The 18851-nt window shown below is 28.8% G+C and overlaps 3 protein-coding genes across 5 annotated transcripts; 2 read left to right on the plus strand and 1 right to left on the minus strand.

The window, feature by feature from the left end:
* Window positions 1–62: 62 nt before the first annotated feature.
* On the plus strand, window positions 63–3309 carry LOC101502439 (membrane steroid-binding protein 1-like). The gene is made up of 2 exons (XM_004515644.4): window positions 63–438; window positions 2660–3309. Exons 1-2 carry the CDS (start codon window positions 125–127, stop codon window positions 3051–3053), a joined length of 708 nt encoding a protein of 235 aa, XP_004515701.1. The 5' UTR covers window positions 63–124; the 3' UTR covers window positions 3054–3309.
* Window positions 3310–4394: 1085 nt separating this feature from the next.
* On the minus strand, window positions 4395–8102 carry LOC101502742 (chaperone protein dnaJ 6-like). Its single transcript, XM_004515645.4, has 8 exons — window positions 7887–8102; window positions 7664–7762; window positions 6682–6783; window positions 5578–5637; window positions 5378–5484; window positions 5218–5300; window positions 4878–4968; window positions 4395–4789 (listed from the first exon to the last, which is right to left on the minus strand). Exons 1-8 carry the CDS (start codon window positions 7971–7973, stop codon window positions 4597–4599), a joined length of 822 nt encoding a protein of 273 aa, XP_004515702.1. The 5' UTR covers window positions 7974–8102; the 3' UTR covers window positions 4395–4596.
* Window positions 8103–11077: 2975 nt separating this feature from the next.
* Window positions 11078–14469, plus strand: LOC105851262 (uncharacterized). 3 transcript variants are annotated; one of them, XM_027330940.2, is made up of 5 exons: window positions 11078–11201; window positions 12977–13084; window positions 13187–13282; window positions 13393–13447; window positions 13531–14467. In XM_027330940.2, the coding sequence occupies exons 1-5, from the start codon at window positions 11199–11201 to the stop codon at window positions 14325–14327; spliced, it is 1059 nt and encodes a 352-aa protein (XP_027186741.1). In that variant the 5' UTR covers window positions 11078–11198; the 3' UTR covers window positions 14328–14467. The 3 variants fall into 3 exon arrangements, with proteins under 3 accessions (XP_027186741.1, XP_012567377.1, XP_027186740.1); XM_012711923.3 differs by having other exon boundaries at window positions 11083–11215; XM_027330939.2 differs by lacking the exon at window positions 11078–11201 and adding an exon at window positions 11261–11690 and having other exon boundaries at window positions 13531–14469.
* The last annotated feature ends 4382 nt before the right edge of the window (window positions 14470–18851 follow it).

Raw genomic sequence — 18851 nt, forward strand, 5'->3', positions numbered from 1 at the left:
ATCAAACCCCTAAAAGACCAAACCATGAAAAAACTAAAAGAAAAGTATCCCTATAAAAATCCAACCTTTTTTCTCACTTTCCACTTTCTCTACACTTTCTCTCTCTACAATTTCTCTCTCTACCATGGCTCTTCAACTATGGTCCACTCTCAAAGAAGCCATAGTTGTCTACACAGGACTCTCCCCAACAACATTCTTTACTGTTCTCGCCATTCTCTTTGCTCTTTACTATATCGTAACGAGTCTCTTTGGTTCCAACGATACTCACCAACGCCATGGAACCTCACGTGACTTTGATGCTCAGATGGAGCCTCTTAAACCACCGGTTCAGATCGGTGAAGTTACAGAAGAAGAGCTTAAAGAGTATGATGGGAATAATCCTGAAAAGCCTCTTCTTATGGCTATTAAGGGTCAGATCTATGATGTTTCACAAAGCAGGTATAATCATCATGTGGATGATAAAAGAACTTTTTTTTTGGTACCCTTTTTGTTTTTTGTGATTTTGGTTTCTGGGTTTTGGTTTGTTTTGTTAATTGAACCTTTTTGCTTTTCTGGGTTTTTTTTGTTTTGTTAGTTGAACCTTTTTGCTTTTCTGGGTTTTTTTTTGTTTTTTATTTCAGCTGAAATTTGCAGTTGAAGATTGTTTTTTTCTTTGTTGCTCTTGTTAACTGTTTTGTACACGTGTGTTTAGGTTTGTGTGTATCTGTGTAAAATTGATTTTGATATGTTTGATTATATTTTAGTAGAATTGATTTTGCTTCTATAATTGAATTGATTCTAACTTGAAGATAGCATTTGTAGCTTTTGAGTCTGGACTGAAACTTCAGCTGATATGTGAAGTTTTCTTTGTTGCTCCTGTTATTTTTGTTTGTACACGTCTGTTTAGGTTTTCGGTAATAAAAATTGATTTTGATTGAATTGATTTTATGAAACTGATTTTGGTTGGAAGTTGAGTTGACCTTAAAGTAACTTATGTTTGAAAGGTGTTGTCTATTTGGTCCCCGACTCAGCCAAAATCTCAAATTAGTTATCCGTCATTAGTTTAGTCCTAACGTTAAAATGGTCATGAACTATTTTGACGGTAAGGTGTATCTTATGAGACTTTTATGATAGTAAGTTGTATTTTGATAAGGTGTAAAGACTATTTTGATGATTCAACGACTAATTTGAGTTTTTGGCTGAGTGAGGGACCAAAGTAACATTGTGCTACACTTTCAAGGATTAAAATGGTGGTTTATCCTTTAATTTAATGTTTGGATAATAATTTCTTTTGTTTGTATGTATGTCAATAAATTTGAGAATTGATTTTGTGTTACTGCAGAAGTTAGAAAGCTAGAAAGATGAGTTTTTAGGTTGAATCGATTTTATGACTTGGATCAAGTCTAAAGCTGAAATTCATACATAACAGGTCAAATCATGTTTGTTTTGGTTTGTTTATTTATTATTTTTTTGTGCACTTTTGTGGATTGGAGTTGATTGAATGGTAAAAATTTATTTGTTTTTTGTGTTTCTTATGTTATGTTTAGAGGTCTTACCTTTGTTTTGTTTTCTTCTGTGACTCCTTGTAGCTCTTTAGAGTTGATTGAATGTTAAAAGTTTATCTAATTTTGAGTTTCTTGTTCATATTTAGAGGTCTTAGTTTAGTTTTTGTTTTCTGTTGGGGGATGCTTTTTAGTCCTTTTGCTGCATTTGTGGTTAAAAGAGGATGTGGTTGTTCTCAACTTTTGATATCTCCATATGATGATTGGAGGATTAAAATTGATGGGTGCCATTTGAGTCATCCAATGTTGTATCCTGATATTTTGTCAATTTTTAAAGAGTAATACCTAAATTGGTCCGATAAAAAAATGTCGAGACTTATTTGATCCTTGAGAAAAGAAAAAGAAACCATTTTGGTCTTTAAGAATGGCAAATGTGTGCAAATTTGCAATTTTTATGATACGTGTGTTTGGTTAGGCGGCGGTAAAAGATTTTGAATGAATTGATTCTATGAAATTGATTTTGACTAAAAGTGAGTTAAAGGTAAAGTGATTTATGTCTGGATACATTCATGTAAAAGTGAGTTGAGTGATAAATCCGCTTATCAATTCTAGAGGCAAAAGCTACAATTCAGAATCAATTCTACTCCATTATTGTATCAAATATGTCAAAATCAATTTTAGACCTTTAGAGTTAATTTTACATGCTCCGAGTGTGGAAAATCAATTCTAAACCTCTAGAATCAATTATTTTCATTCATTGTTTGGGACCAATTTGTTACTTACTCATTTATTTAATCGTCCATTTTTCAATGTTTGGTCCAAACTTCTGCTGTGCCTAGCCCTCATTAGGGTCTGTTTGCTTTTTAAGTGATAAGTATGTAGAAAGCAGTTTAGGTGGAAAAGATTGCAGACTATAAATTATTTTCAACCTTCATTGAAAATGACTTCTTTTAATTTCTTCCACCTTTTTGACAATTATTTTGTTATTTTTTCAAATCATTCCAAATTTTAAGTGACTTTGGCTTCAAATGTTTTTACTTTGAACAAGTCAACCAAGTAGACCCTTGTAGCATGGATATTATATTGTAATATGGAGGATTCTCATCGGATGTCAATTTACGTTCATAGTGTATGTCCATCAAACTCTTATTGTTTTTGTGACGTGTCTTTATTATTAGGATGTTTTATGGACCCGGCGGACCTTACGCTCTATTTGCGGGTAAGGACGCTAGCAGAGCTTTAGCAAAGATGTCTTTCGAAGAGAAAGACCTAACCGGCGACATATCTGGTCTCGGTCCATTTGAGCTTGAGGCATTACAAGATTGGGAATACAAGTTTATGGGAAAGTATGTAAAAGTTGGAACCATCAAAACAACGGTTCCGGTGACCGAACCTGAATCCACTGGTGAACCTTCCGAATCTACTTCTCGTGATGTCGATGCTTCCAACCCTAATGAAAACAACCATGAAGCAGAAGCTTCTAAGCCTCATGAAAATACACCTTCAGAAACTGAAACTGCAGCTGTTAAAAGTGATGAAACACCTTCAAATGTTGATGCAGATAAAGAGTAACAATGAAGGGTTGGATAATTATCAAATAATGGAAACAAATACATAGGAGCTTCTGATACACAAGATTGATCCTTTGTGAGTGTGTTCAGCATATATAGGCTCCTCCTCTTGCACTTGAACTTGGGCTTAAATATAATTTAGTTTTATGTAAAATGAATTAGTGTTTAAATTATGTTGTTGGGTTTGAACTTGCTTGTGTTTTCTACAAGATATTTGTTAGTTAATTAAGAGGCAAACAAATGAACTTCTGTGATCATATACTAAGCCAAGTATTCAGTGCATTTGGTATGTATTTGGTAATCAATGAATCTGTTTATATGCTGTGGCTACAGATTTTGAAAATAAAAATAAATATATTTTTTGAATTTCTTTTCTTTGCTATAAAATTTCTGAAAATAAATAAATAGATTGAATTTTTTAAGATTACTTTTCTTTGCTTTATATATTTCTGGAAAAAAACTGAAATCTTTGCTTAAAGTAAATAAAAGTAATATAAAAAAATTGAATTTTTATTGAGAAATTTTTAAAGCAGACATGTAATTTTCAAAAAATTGTCCTGAAAAGACTGTTCATTTTAAATTTCAGAAATATTAAAGCAAATAATATATTTTTTTTAAATTATTTATTTATTTTGATTATAAAAAATTATTTATTTGAAAAAGACTTATTTTATTAAATAAAAATTCATATGTGAAACGTCACTATAGTCAATAATTGTATGTCTAACTTTTTATTTTCGATACAGTGATGTCCGTGCATAGGAGAATGACTATAGATATGTGAAACGTCGCTATAGTCAATAATTGTATCATCGAAATTGTATACACGACCTGAATCGTCTCTTTTCTTAATTATTTTAATTAAATCGATCAACTAAAGACACATTCATGGACTATATTAACTAACTAAAGATAAATTTAAGGACCAATATAACTCACAAAGATACATTTATGTGTTTTTATTTGTAATTTGATACATCTAATGACTATTGTGGTTGAAACTAAAAGACATATATTCTTTACCCAATGGTTTGAAGTCTAATATTACTTTTGCTTGTGGAACCTAATAATTGTCATGTCACAAATATTGAGAATGATATATTTTAGTGTTAAAAACAAAATCATCTTAAAACACTTTCAAAATATATAAACATGCAAAGAACTATAATTTTTAAATATTAATTTAGGTGTCTTCAATTTTTGGACGTGCAAAAATATAATTTCTATTTTTTCTTGTTTAATGATGATAAAATTTTTAAATCCGTCACTGCAGCAATATATGGCTCAATTTGTTAAGGGCATGGTACTATAGTACATTATTTGGGCAGGGACTGTTTTAAAATTCAAAGTAAAAATTTACCAATAACATTGAAGACTTCATTTGGTAAGAAAGATAATACAGGCCTCAGTTTTAGGAAATTTCAGTCTATTTAGAATTGAACTAACCAGTTGAAACTAACAACCCCATAGTTCAGCCTAAATAAAGATAGGAATCCCAATTAACAAATGGTGAGAAACAACCTATACTCAAAATGGTAAGTTGTTTACTTTTTTGAAGACCTTCTTTTTTCCATCTTTCTCTGAGTAGCTTCAAATTCCTCTTCAGAAGGTTCTGGTCCAGTACCTCCACCATATTTTGAAATTAAAGACGAGAACATAGTATCAAACTTGCCCTTCCTCTCATCTCGTCGTTGTGATATCATAGCATACAAATCCATTTTTGGTTCCTTATTTGATCTGTAAAAAATTAAACATGTGATTATTATTCCTACCAACATTAAGTGTAAATAAATAACATAAGTTAAATCATGCTTCATAAACTTACTTTTCCCTCCTTCTTAAAGGACTAGTTGGTGGCTTGGTTTCTGCTATTTTCTTAGCCCATTTCTTGTAGGCTTTCCTTTCCTTTAGTTCTCCTGCAGATATAGGAAAACAAGCATCAAGGACACAATCAAGTATCATTATATTTATTTTGCTTCAACTCACTATAAATAAGGGTGTTAGAACCAAACCAGTGATTCGATGAATTCAAAAATTTAATCTGCTCATTTTCTTTAGACTTAAAATCTATCTTGCATTTCAATCTCTTTTCCAATAGTGAAAGATAGATCTAGAGCAATTGTTTAATTGAAATTTGAGCCAACAAAAGCTAATAATATTCATACCAGCAGCTATAGCTTCATCAATAATATCTTTGTATCGGTGAGAGTCAAGTTTAGGATCCGAACAAAGCATTGAACAAAATAACCTGCAGAGGAATATCAAATTCAAAACTGAAATCCCTTACTAAAAGCCAGGCTCTTTCTCATCAAAATGCTTTATTACCTGTCCATATTACCCTTGAATTCTTTGTAAAGATTAATCAAATCATTCTTCTCAGAGTCGGATCCTCTATAGTTTGCTTCAAACTCTTCAATATCAACTTCAGTGACCTAATATACAACAAATTACAAAGCTGAACAAACTGAAATCAAGCATAAAATAAGGCACCAGTTACAACAAAATTCATATACTGACAGAAGTACCTTCTTGTATATTGTTCTGAAATATTCTCGAAGGTTCTGCACAACGTCACTTCCAAGATCCTGATTTTCAGAAATATATATATATAAATTACTGAGCTGCCAATATCCAGGACAATGCTAAATTTTCCTGAATTGCCAATCTTTACATTGCAAACAGTTAATAGACAAAAAACATCTTAACATTGCAAATTATAAATCTATTATATTATGAGTACAACACTTAATATTTCAGCACAGGGAAGCTAACTTAGAAAACATTAGTTTACTTCGTGAAAACATTAGTTTACTTCGTGAAAACATTAGTTTACTTCGTGAAAACATTAGTTTACTTCATGAAAACATTAGTTTACTTCATGAAAACATTGCGTTTTCATTTTCTAAACTGAATGTTCGTTTTACCTTGGTAAGAGACTTTTGAAATAAATCATTTTGACATTTCTAATGAAAATGCATTTCTAGAAGTAATGAAAACAGTTCACTTCAAAAGTCTCTTATCTTCTTAAGTTAAGAAGTAAAATTAACACATTTTAAGAAATTAAAAATAGGAAATGTCTTCACAAAAGGTTTCAAGAAAATACTAAGAAGCTTGAATAAGAGATAAAGTTATGATCAAAGCTATAACTCATCAAATTCTTCATTCTAAAATTTTCTTCTATTCTAAGATGACGCGCACACAACCAACACAACCAATAATGAACATTGCTGTTGTCTACTTCCATTACCCTGACTTGCCTTTGTTTAAAAAGCAATAACTGATAAACAAGTTTTTTTTCTTTTAAGTTTCAATTGTGATGACAGGAAACATAGTTAGTGAAAAAAAACATTTAACTTGTTTAACTTGTGTAGTTTTCATAAACTTCTTACTTTATTATACATCAAGAGAATTTAGTTATTTTATAATTTGAAAGAAAAAGTTGGGAACAAAATCCCCCCAAGTTTCAACATATATAGTCCTTGTTTCAGCATCAAAACTAATAACACAGTAAAACCATTCTTAAGAAGCAATATTATAAAGTATCAGTATGTAGATAATAAACTTATAGTACATTATGATCTTCATTAGTTATATAATAAGGTAGAAACATCAAAAGACTTAAGACTTACAGCACAATCAACAGAACCAGTTTGATCATATAGTGCCCGTTTTTCTTCATCCCCGAGAATGGAGATAACATTCTGCAATTGCTGAAATTTGGCTTTAGCTTCCTACAAATACAACAAGTAACAAACAGGTTACAATTATAATAACTAGTAAGTAACCAGTAACTAAATACAACCAGAGGTGTAAAATTCTGTCACACGAGACATTATCAGAATACTTTTTATAAAAATATATTCTTCCTCTGAAATGAAATATAAACAAAGATAATAACTAAAAAGTTGATGATGTATCTGGTCTTAAATTAAAATCACAGATACGTCAACTTTTCAGTCATCATTTTTTATTATATTTCATTCTGAAGAGATTAAATATGGTTACTAAGGTTTTGAATTAAGGCCCATGGACCGCAACATAGGTTTTAAAAAATATTTGACTGCATCAAGGTTTTAAAAAACAGTCCGCAACCGAGAAAACAGCCACCACAAAAAGGTAAAGGTATCAGCCACCACCATTTTATCCAGTTTTAAGAACGTGATGAAAAATAGTTGAAAATGATGGCAACGCCTGCGACAAAACACGATTTTTATGAAGAAAAAACCGAGAATCCCGATTTTGTAACCTCAAATGAATATAAAACCCATTTTCAGAATATATCTAAAATCTAAACACTACCTTAGCGCCACTATTTCTATTCTTCTCTCATCTTTTGACCACTCATCTCTCAAGCAGTATTATATATTACATAATAATACAAATAATTTTAATAAGATTTGTACAATATCGTGATTAATTCAAACCACAACAACCACAATCCATAAGCATCTTCTTCAATAGAAGAAATCACAAAACCCTTAACACGACAGCAAAAGTTATTGAAAACCTTGACTATGATTATCCGCAATATAAAAAATTGCAACACAACAACAATAGTTACTACAACAACTATCCAAAACCCTAATAATGATAGCAAAAAAGAGAGAGAACCTCATCACCAGGATTCTTATCAGGATGAAGTCTCAAAGCCAATTTGTAATACGCCTTCTTTATTTCCTGTTGAGATGCTGTTTTCTCCACACCAAGAACCTAAATAATAATCAACATTAACAAAAAAAAATCATATTCATTTTGATGTATGAGTAAATAAATAAATTAATGTATTGTGTGAAAATTAGAAATGATGATTCGAATGTTGTATTATGTAAGGTACCTGGTAGAGTGTGTTTTCGTTGTTGATACCGAATTCGATCTCTTCATCTTCTGAATCGGAAACCCTAGTTCTCTTCTTCTTACCCATTTTTGCTTCACTTTTCTGATTCTGATCAAATGGTTGTGTTGTTTATATATATATAAAAAAAAAAAATGAATATTTGAATTTAAATTAAATGCAATCGAAATAAGAAACGATTGGGCGCTCGAAATCAATTTGTTCCCGCCATAAGGTTATCGCATTAGTCTTTTCCGCTGTCACGTTACTATATGTTTTATGATTTTCTTTTTGGGTGTAAAGCCTTATTAATTTCCTAATTAACCATCATAAAATCTTATTATTATTCTTTCAAAAATATAACTTATCATTAAAATAGTTTTTTATAGTCCTTAAGTTTTAATGGGTTCCAACTCTTAATCTCACATTTGTGTGAGAGTTAATCATAATAAAATTTATTATATTTTTTAAAATAATAAAAAATATTAGAATGACTATTTGATGATTGAATAATTAATTTAAATTTTTAATATTGATCAAAGTAACATAAAATGATAATTTATCATTGTGTAAATAATTTTATACTAACGGCTAATACAAATTGTTGATTTGGTGTTTTTATGATGGTGGTTATAAGTGTAAGGTGGAATGGTAAAATAAATAATTCATATTAATTAACTGTTAGAGTATAAATGATTTACATTAACACTACATGGTACTTTTTCTTTTTAAATAAAATAAAATATTTTATCTATTAGTTAATAAGCAACTTCTTTTGCACACAAAAGAAAAAAACAATAGTGTAGTGGCTACACTAACGTGTGAAGAAATGAATAATCGTAGAGTATATTTAAATCAGAGAATATTTTTAGGGAATATAATTTTTGTATAGGATTTTAAATCCTTCAAGTAAATTACTTTGTTTGGGTAATAAGTTTGGAGAATTTTTAAAATGAATAGATTTCATGAGATATTTTGTTAAATATAAATTTATAGAATTGCAAATACTACATAAAACCTAAAAATTTCAAAATTTCTCTTTACTTGATAGTATATAAATCATGAAATGATCTTTATAATTTTTGTATGTTTACAATTTTGATCCTATATATTTCAAAATTTATCTGCTAGTTTTTATTCTTTTTTTATTTTTTACAAAATAGTCCATCGACTTTTACAAAATTTCAGTTTTGTCCCAAATATAATTTTTATTTTTGTCTCAAAACTTTTGAAATTAATAAAAATAGCTCAGTTTTAATAGAACATTTCTTTTATCTAAACAACAAAATTAAAAAATTCAATTGAAGCATTTGAATTGTTTGTAATTTTAATTTTTTTAGAATTTTCAATCACTCACTCTTAGGTTAAAGTTGAAATCCTTAAATATTTATGTCTTTTAACTATAATTGAGTTGTATTTACTGAAAATTAATAGAAAAATTAAAATAATACAGTCAAAGATGAGATAACTAGTTCATGATGATGGATAATTTATACATTTGTGTCTATGATTCATAATAACGAATATAATATTGGTATTAGAAATTCGTACGAATACAAGATACGATATTTTGAAAAATTAAGTGCGGGTATGTTAATAAATTACATAATTTTTTTTATATAATTTAACTAAGAGAGATAAATTATTCAATTCACAGTACAAAATTATAATGAAAATTTAAAAGTCACAAATTTTATTGAGTTACAACAACAAAAAAATTAAAATGGACAAATAATATTATATTAATATTATAATATTCGAAAATCAACAACTCTATTCGCAATAAAATAATGAGAAAAAACATAATACCCCACAAATAAAATACAAATATCAACACTAAGTAAATACATGGTTTAGACATGGATATATATTTTAAATTATAAGTAGTTGCGCCTTATCATTTCCAATATTATTTTATATTTTTTTCTTAAAATGTGTTCATTATAAACACTCTCTAAAAAAAATGCAATCAAAATGAAAAGAAGGACATAACATATCTAATGAACAAATGACATAACACGACTAATGAACAAATAATTATCCAAAACTTAAAGTAAAAATGAGACATAAAACATAAGATATGCAAGAAATATTCAGTTAGTCAAAAACAAAAAATAAATAATAGTACACTCAATATACAAAATTAAACAAAAATAAAAATACTGATCATATACAAAACAATACTTACTAATGTATAAAAAAGTCAATGTTTATAAAACATATATTCTATTTTTTTTTATATGAATGAAGTATTTTATAATGATCAATTGTTTAAAGCAAAACAAAATTTATATAAATAATTATTCATTTTTTTTAATTGTATTTTTTAAAGTGAAAATCACTCATTTAATTATAATTTTTTTAATTTTTTATTCTATTTATTCCTTTTTTTCTCACACAATACATTATTCTTATAAACTTTTAAATTTTCAAATATTAAAACTTTGTTCAAACATTCTAAAAAGTTCGTATTGAAATAAAAAAAAAAAAAAACCGAACAACGTCCAAATTATATATAATATAGTTTAATTTATAAGTAACACATTTAGTTTAATATATCATAATATAAAGTTCAAATCATTTTATCTTAAAATTGCGACAAATTTTCCACATCTAAGTAGAAGCTTGGATTTCTAGTTTTGGTGGAATCACAGCAAACACTATAAGTTATTTTTGTCTTGTAACAAACTAATTGAAAATTTAATCTTAACACATAAAGTGACTTATATGTTTAGATAATTCATATAAAAGTGAATATAAATTCAAAAGGTAAATATGAATTATAGAATAAAAAAGTTCAAATTTTAACTTCAAACAAAAATTAATTATTAAAATAAAAAATAAATTATAACGACAATATTTATTTTATTTAAAACAATTAAACATGTTAAAATTTACATTTGATATTCTATATTTAAAACAGTCAAAATTAATTTTAAAATTATAATTTTTTTTAATATATTTAATTAATCAAATAAAAATAATTTTATAAAATTAATTTATTTAAAATTAATTTTTGTCATCACGTAACCCAATATAAAATCAATTTAAATCTCTACATGATTTTATAATTAAAATAATTCAGATACAAAAATGGAAGCAATGTGTGTTCGTGAGGCACCACCACGTGGCCATGCAACTATGTAACATTCTGTTCTTAACTTTTTGTCTGAATGTTCCATTCCATATACTAGGCAAACACAGTATCACAAACACACAAGTATTGATTCTCCGGTCACCGGAGACTCGCCGGAGCAATGGAGGACGATGCATGTTTACCACCAGGTTGGACTGTGAAAGTAAAAGTGAGAGACAATGGTAAGAAAGATAAGGTAATAATAAATAGTATTATTTGAAGGTTTGACTTTGACCAACCAATGATTAATCTTTTTCTTCTAACCATGCTGTTTTTCCCAAATGTTAGATTTTGTGACTTAGTTTTACCATTTTGTTCTGTTTTTTAGTTACACATGGCTTTAGTAGTCTTGTTGAGGTGGTGGCATGTTTTGTCTTATTTTTCAACATTAAGACCTGACTCTCTCTGATACCATTTTAGATTTTTATGTTTGGTCTAGTTTATCTTTATAAGACTGACTTGTAAAGTGAGAGTGTTACTTTTTATAAACTCTTTTAGAGTTCGATCTGAGTTTTCAATGTGAGACTTGAGTTTTTTTCCCCAATATTTAGTGTTGCTTAAGTTTTTAGAAGAGTTTGAAGATGGGTTTTGGAGATTAGGGGTTGTAATGAATATTGATGAAGATTTTGTTTTGTATTTTGGTTGGGTATGTAACTTGGTTGGCATTTGAGGTTTGATACTTTTATCTATAATTTGCATGTTTTCTATGGAATGTTTGGACTATGTTTCCAACAAATTCATGTTCTTTATTGATGCTTTTTAAATGGGGATAGTCAAATGGGTGTGCTTTTTTGTGTGACTATAAGCTATGAAACACTGACACAATCATTAAGCACATATGCAGGTACTAGACATGACACAAACACTGATAATAATTTGAGAAAATGAAAGTGATTGAGTGTAACCATATGTGTCTGTGTTGTCTGTGTTGTGTTGGTGTTTGACAGTGACATGTGTCGAACACTAAATACATTTTTAATCTGAAGTGTCAGTGCTATATATATTTATAAGTGGCTCAAGAGGAAATGAATCTTTAGTTAAAGACTTCATTTCTATGACTAGTTGAGGTTAGTGTCATGTGAAAATGCTTTACAAGTTTATAGACAGAATATGTCAATGTGATGAAGCTTCTGCAATCAGCATTGTTATGAGATAAAATGTTTCTGTTAAGTGGAATGAACTTTGCCATTCTAGCTGGTTTTGAATTATTGTTAGGTTCATTTGGTAGCTCTTAACGTCTTTCTCTTACCTTTCCTTGAAGCGACAGAAGATCAAGTGAGATGTGGTTTCCATTTTATTAGTGATGATGTGAATACCAGATTGGTAGCATGATTCTAAATTGCGATTATGTTGCGAACCTTGATATTTGGCAAAACGCACACAAATTCGGCTGATGCAACCTCAATTGTGGTTGCGATGTCGTTGCAGAGAGTTAGAGACATTTAAAACCTTTATATTGTTTCTACAATTGCAGTTGCGGGCCACAATTTAGAACTATGATTTGGAGTTAGTTTCTTTTTTTCAACATTTTAGAAACAAAGTTCAATCCATGTTAGAGTTCTAGGACTGGAATCATTGTCATTTCCAAGTTCATTTTTGTTTATTTACTGATAATGTTAACATCTATATTTTCTTTTATTTGAAATGAATATACATCACCGAAGCATCGACACCTATGATCGAATGCGTGTCTCGGTGTCCGACGCCGACGCTTTGATTACATTCAATTAATTAATTTTCTCAAATTATTACCGATGTAAACGTGTCAAGGTCGTATTTGATGTCTGTGTTAGTACCGATGCTTCATAGATATACATAGACTTCGACTTTAGTGTCTTTTATTTGGTAACGATTGTTGGTAAAAACCGTTCAAGACTTAAACTTTCTTTGAGACATATAGTTATAGAAACTGTTTATCTAAGATGATTGAACTCAATTCATATTAAATTTATTGCAGTATTACTTTCCTCCTTCAAGTGAACAAAAATTCAATTCCATGGCCGGAGTACTTCGATATCTTGACACGACTCAGATCAAAGCCAGCTTCGAGAGAATCTCAAACAATGTCTGTCAGTAAAATCTTCTTTTTATGGCATTATTTAATTTTCAATTTCTACTTGGTTACATTAACTTATGTGGGAAATATTTGGTTATTCAAGCAATCTAGGATATAGTTTTGAAGGGTATTGCAGAAGAGTTATCATCCGGAACGATGAAAAAGACCGGAACAACAACTACAGAAGAAACAATTAGAAGCGATTCGGTAAGCAATGCCTCACAAGTTTATCTTGAATATTATTGTCATAAAAGATTTCCAAATAGTGATTCACATTATCACTAAATAAGTATTTCCTGTCTATGATTTCTTCGCAGTCAGCCGATGAAACTATGAAATCAACATTATCGATTAGCTCGAGTCAGAACTCAGGTAATGTGAGGCTAAATCTGTTTTTTATTTATCATATCTTTTTCTTTATCTATGTTAGTATATAAAGATCTTTCAAAATTCAGATCAGAAAAAAGGGAAGATTGGTTTAGCCGAAAGCTCTATAGTTTCATGTTGCATAGATGAAGATGTCCAAGAGAAGCAATTTCAAGAAAATTCAGAGACAAAACATGAAACCGAAACATCTAAAGCCCGAATTCACAAGCTCAAGAAAAAGCACAAGAGTGTTAACAATTTTCCTCGCCGTACTTCAAAGCGTCTAGCTGGAATTATGGTTGATCAACTTCAAGAACTTAAAACAAGTAGAACTCGTCGAGACGTGGTAAAACAATTAGAAGAGGAGGAAACTAAGTTCAATAGCTTGTGTAATGATCGAGCGAAACCGGCTAATGATGCGTCAAAAACTAAGTTCAATGCCAATAGTATTCAAAACACAATGAAGAACAATTCAGCTAGTACTGAGGAAGAGTGTGTCAGTATCCTCGAAAATGTAGATAACATCGATGCGAAGTTAGATTACAACTGCGACTTCCCCCTCAAAGAAATACTAACTGATCCGTGTATCGCATTTGCAATACAAACACTCACCGGAGTAACATTTGAGACCTCTAAAGACATTCAAACCTTTGAAGAACGCGGTAAGAAAATCGATGTCACACACGAAGATTCCGAGGGACGCAGCGTGTTATCATCGCCGGAGAAATTTGCTATTACACAAGAACATAGTGTTGTTGCTAAAGTTAATGACAAAGCAAATAAGAAACATGATATTTCAAAGATGGCTTTGTCATCAAGTGTTTGTAGCCAATACTTTGGAACTAAGATACCAATGTGTAATAAATCTTTTAGTGAACTAAGTTAAATATTGTATAGTTAGGTGAGTTTGTAATTAGGTACTACTCTATGATGCAATGAATCCTTTGTGTAATCTTGTAATATGGTAATGTGTATATTGTAGAATATGTTATTAGGCATTTATGTAGTTTTGAATGTTTATGTTAGTTTGAATGTAGAATGTGTTTTAGTATCTAATCTAATAAGAAAACTTGTGTAGAACCTTACTATTCTTAGTCTTGTATTTGTTTAAAAAAGAATAATAAGTAAGGAATAAGTGAAAAGTCATTTAACAATGACATAGACACTGGTAGTCAGTTATTTGTTAAGCTTTTTTTTTTTTCAATGATGTTTGAAAAAATAATAATTCATAGATTGTAATAACTGATGACAAAATGTTTAGTTTTTTTATTAATAAATATAATTTTTCTTTTGTTTTCAAATTTTTGTTGAAAGAAACATTAGATTGGCTTGTGCAGCCAATTTGAGTGGGTTGTTTCTTGGCAATTCTAATATTATTCAATTCAGAAATATTGACTTATGAAATAAGTGAACAAATAACAATTTTAAATTTATGACAAAAATATAGTACAAATCTTAACATGTAATGAAGAGAAAAATATAATTTTAAAAATTGAAAAATACCAACAATAAATAAAACCTATATAGACAACACATTCAAATGTTTACTTACTAATAATTAATCAATTTAATCTCAAGATAAGTGCTATGAACATTCTCTTTGCAATACTCATTATAAACTTTCATATTTTATTTCTAACATTTTTAGAATTAATCAATTTATATATTCTACTTATATGTGCAACACGCAAGTTTAATTCTAGTAAAATTAAAACTTGGATTTGAACCGAGGCAAACATATCTAAAGTCTTACACTTTACCAACTAATTATATGCATCAAGTGGCGGATCTTGCACAAAATATCGGGGGAGCAGGGAGGGAGCGACAAATATTAATTAAAAAATTATAATTGAAATTCTTAAAAGTTATATAGTTTTTTTTAGAGTTTTACACAATTCAGACATAGTAAATAAGTTGAAAAGGTTATAATTTCAATTCTTACATGTTTTACAATTTTCACAAGTCACACAATTTTCACAAGTTACACAATTCACACAAGTTTTTAGAAATTCACACAATTCAATCAAATAAAATGTATTCATTTTACGATTTTCATCTTTGTCAAAAAATTTCTTATTGAAAAATGCATCAATTTTCTTACGTGTCACTCCAAAAAAGATACACATATTAATTAAAACAATTCACAATTAAAAAATAGTATCACACTATATCACATATCAATGGTTAACAGGTAAAATTTTGTTAATAGTCTGCAGTTGAGTTGTTAACTAGGATGTTAGAGTTTGTTTGTTCGAAATTAGTTAGTTGATCCTTCGACATTAGATAGTTTATCTATATATAAAATTTGTTGTATTAACTTTATTATATTTTATTAGTATAAATTCTAAGAGAGGGAGAACAAATAGAGCACCGAAAGAAGAGAGGTATATAGGTGGAGACGGGAGATACGAAATGTATTAGTTTTTCAAAATCATATAGGTTTGAGAATATTTTAATAATTTATCACTATTATTTTGATAATATATAACTTTTAATATTGTGTTTGAGAGTTATATTTTGAAGGCCTTAGTCTATATTTTAATTTATTTAAGATTTAAAAAATAACATAATGAATGATGATCATATAATATTTCAATCACATTTAATTTATTTTTAGAAATATTTTTTAATTTCCTTATTTAAAAAAATAATAATAAACCTCTCCTACATTCAATTCAACATACCATAAATAAATTTTAAATAATATTTTTAAAGAAAAGCATCAATTTTTTTTGTTTGAAAATTTTTGTTTCGAAGCTTGGAGGCCTAAAAGAAGGCTTGATCAACCTTATACATTGAATGGCCTTCTGCTTTTTTTGGCTGGAGATATTTTTGTTCAAGCTTGGTGGCCTAAAACAAGATTTGAGTAGCCTTATACTTTCTTTAAGCTAAAAATTTATTAAAAATAAAAATTGAGAAACTAATTCTAATATAGTAAAAAAGAAAAAAAAATTGCAAAAACATATTTCAAAAATCATGCAGGTTTATTGGGCTTAACACTGAAAATTATATATTATAGTTTCTTTCTGTATATTATTTTTCTTTATATTAGTAATCACCTATGTAAAAAATTCTTTACCAACAATAGAATAAATATTTGTAAAAGACTCTTCATATGCAGAATGATTTTGTAAATCATTAGCATTTTTATCTTTAAAAAAATGTTTAATTGCAGTCATGGTCCCTTTGTTTTAGCTGAATCGAAAAAGTAGTCCCCCATTTTATTTCTCCCCAATTTTGGTCCCTCAAACAGAATTTTGGTCCAAAACTTGATGAAGTTTTATTTTTTCAAGTCACACATCATTTATAATCATAGATTGCAGGTACAATTGTTGCACCACGAGATCTTGAGGCATAGTGTGACTTAAATAAACGCAAAAAAAATGAAATTTCATTAAGTTTTGGACTAAATTTCTGTTTGGGGGACCAAAACTGGGGAGAAATAAAATGGGGAGACTACTTTTGAGATTCAACTAAAATAGGGGGACCAAATCTACAATTAAGCCTTAAAAAAATTATGCAAAACTTTCAAATCCTAAACAATCTTGGGATATATATATATATATATATATATATGTGTGTGTGTGTGTGTGTGTGTGTGTGTGAACACAAGTGATAATAATATTTGGATGGATCATATCATCCATTAAATCTCTTGAATATAAATTTGCTACCAAATTCGAATGAATTTGATGATTTTGAACAAATTTCTCCTCTAATATTGTATCACTCGAAAAACCTATAATATGCATATATGGATAATGAAGATCTTCTTTTTATTGTTCTGTGCTATTTGAATTAGATACGTTATATCCAAAGACCTTGTGAATTACATTTATTTTTTGATGTAACTCGACATCACCTTCTTCTGAAGGGAGTGAATTTGCTACCACTTCCTCAATTGAATTCGAATAAGATGTTTCATGCCGATTCTTTTCAAATCTTTCTTGACCAAAAGGAGACAATTCTTGAATAATCGTGTTACCTCCTAATTCGAGGTTGGGAACGAGATCAACAAAAGGGGAGTTAATATAACACAATGAAGGTTAATAACCTTAGCACTAGCACTATGACTCTCTTTGTTTGTACCTTCAGTTGCTACCTTGTTCAAAACAAGTTTGTGTTTAGGGACATACTTCTTAACCAACTTGTTTACCACTACAACATCTTCCATAGATTGTCCTACAACCTTACATGATTCACAAAATAATGGTAATTTTTCATAATCAATATAAACAAAAAATGCATACCATTTATGTTTAACAATAATGCTATCTCTCAGCTCTTGTATCATGTCCAAATCAATCAAGACTGACAAAATGTCCCCACGTTTATGAGTTGGTTGCTTCATCAAGAGATAATGGGGTGTCGATACCTGCGATTGCAAAAATGATATTTGATCTCCAATATTCAAAAGGCAAATTGTAGTACGAATCCTACATTGAGCCTTTGTGTTTCATACTAGACCTGGATTGAAATCTTTAGTCTAAATAAAAACTCGAAGAAGATCGGTATCAAATTTCATGTTCCGATTATTTGAATACTTTGCAAATTCTCAATAGAAGCAAAAGAAAACTCATAAAAATCATTTTTCGAGAAAAATAACCTGCCATGCTCCAATCGGTTTCCATATTCTTAAAAGTTTTTCACGTAAAATCGACATCATAATTGATTTATCACCCTTAAAAATGGTGACTCTACCATGGAGAATATTCTTGCAACTCGTCAAAAGTAATTGATATTTTTCTTATAGAATTTTGATAGCGAGAACCGATTCTTTAATTAATGATTTTGGTAACTAACTCAAAAAAATATTACATAAACTTTTTAGAGCTTGTGCAAAAGATTTAAATAAATGTGTCTGAGTACTAACCGATCCGTATCTGAATGCATTAGTATATTTTTGTTGACATAAATGATTAGTGTATTGCTATTAAATTTTTAAAATAAATTAATGAAATGAATTACTATAAAAATAATGAAATAAATTAATATTTTATAATCATTAATAATAAAATTGAGGATACAAACTTAAATTCTGAATCCAAAGACATCTTAAAATTCTTGAAGGATACTGTATCAATTTGAAAGTAACCTAGACTAAATAATCATGTAATTGAATGGCAAATATTAAATTTTCTAATATTTTTAACGATTAGTTGTTATATAAAAGAGTTGGTATCTTAAATTTTTTATCTAAAATTATGAAACCATTTTTTTCTTCTAATTGTACCTCTTTTTCTCTATTATAATTATTGATTATTATTTTTTATTTGCACATAATCATATATTCTCATTTGTCAATAAATTGTCGGTGCCACATTGTAATCTATGAAGCACGTACATATGTCATGTCACTGATACATATATTAAACCAATAATAACTTCAAAAAATACAAGTGATTAAATG

The sequence above is a fragment of the Cicer arietinum genome, chromosome 8 (assembly GCF_000331145.2).
Source record: "Cicer arietinum cultivar CDC Frontier isolate Library 1 chromosome 8, Cicar.CDCFrontier_v2.0, whole genome shotgun sequence".
Classification (NCBI taxonomy): Eukaryota; Viridiplantae; Streptophyta; class Magnoliopsida; order Fabales; family Fabaceae; genus Cicer; species Cicer arietinum.

What these genes read in the sequence shown, in the direction of transcription:
- LOC101502439 (XM_004515644.4), top strand. Translation starts at nt 125, where the DNA reads ATGGCTCTTCAACTATGGTCCACTCTCAAAGAAGCCATAGTTGTCTAC. An exon ending in TATGATGTTTCACAAAGCAG is followed by an intron (nt 439 to 2,659) that starts GTATAATCATCA and finishes CTTTATTATTAG; the next exon opens with GATGTTTTATGGACCCGGCG.
- LOC101502742 (XM_004515645.4), bottom strand. Translation starts at nt 7,973, where the DNA reads ATGGGTAAGAAGAAGAGAACTAGGGTTTCCGATTCAGAAGATGAAGAG. An exon ending in ACGAAAACACACTCTACCAG is followed by an intron (nt 7,763 to 7,886) that starts GTACCTTACATA and finishes ATTATTATTTAG; the next exon opens with GTTCTTGGTGTGGAGAAAAC. An exon ending in TCAGAACAATATACAAGAAG is followed by an intron (nt 5,485 to 5,577) that starts GTACTTCTGTCA and finishes GTTGTATATTAG; the next exon opens with GTCACTGAAGTTGATATTGA.
- LOC105851262 (XM_012711923.3), top strand. Translation starts at nt 11,141, where the DNA reads ATGGAGGACGATGCATGTTTACCACCAGGTTGGACTGTGAAAGTAAAA. An exon ending in TCGAGAGAATCTCAAACAAT is followed by an intron (nt 13,085 to 13,186) that starts GTCTGTCAGTAA and finishes CAAGCAATCTAG; the next exon opens with GATATAGTTTTGAAGGGTAT. An exon ending in AAACAATTAGAAGCGATTCG is followed by an intron (nt 13,283 to 13,392) that starts GTAAGCAATGCC and finishes ATTTCTTCGCAG; the next exon opens with TCAGCCGATGAAACTATGAA.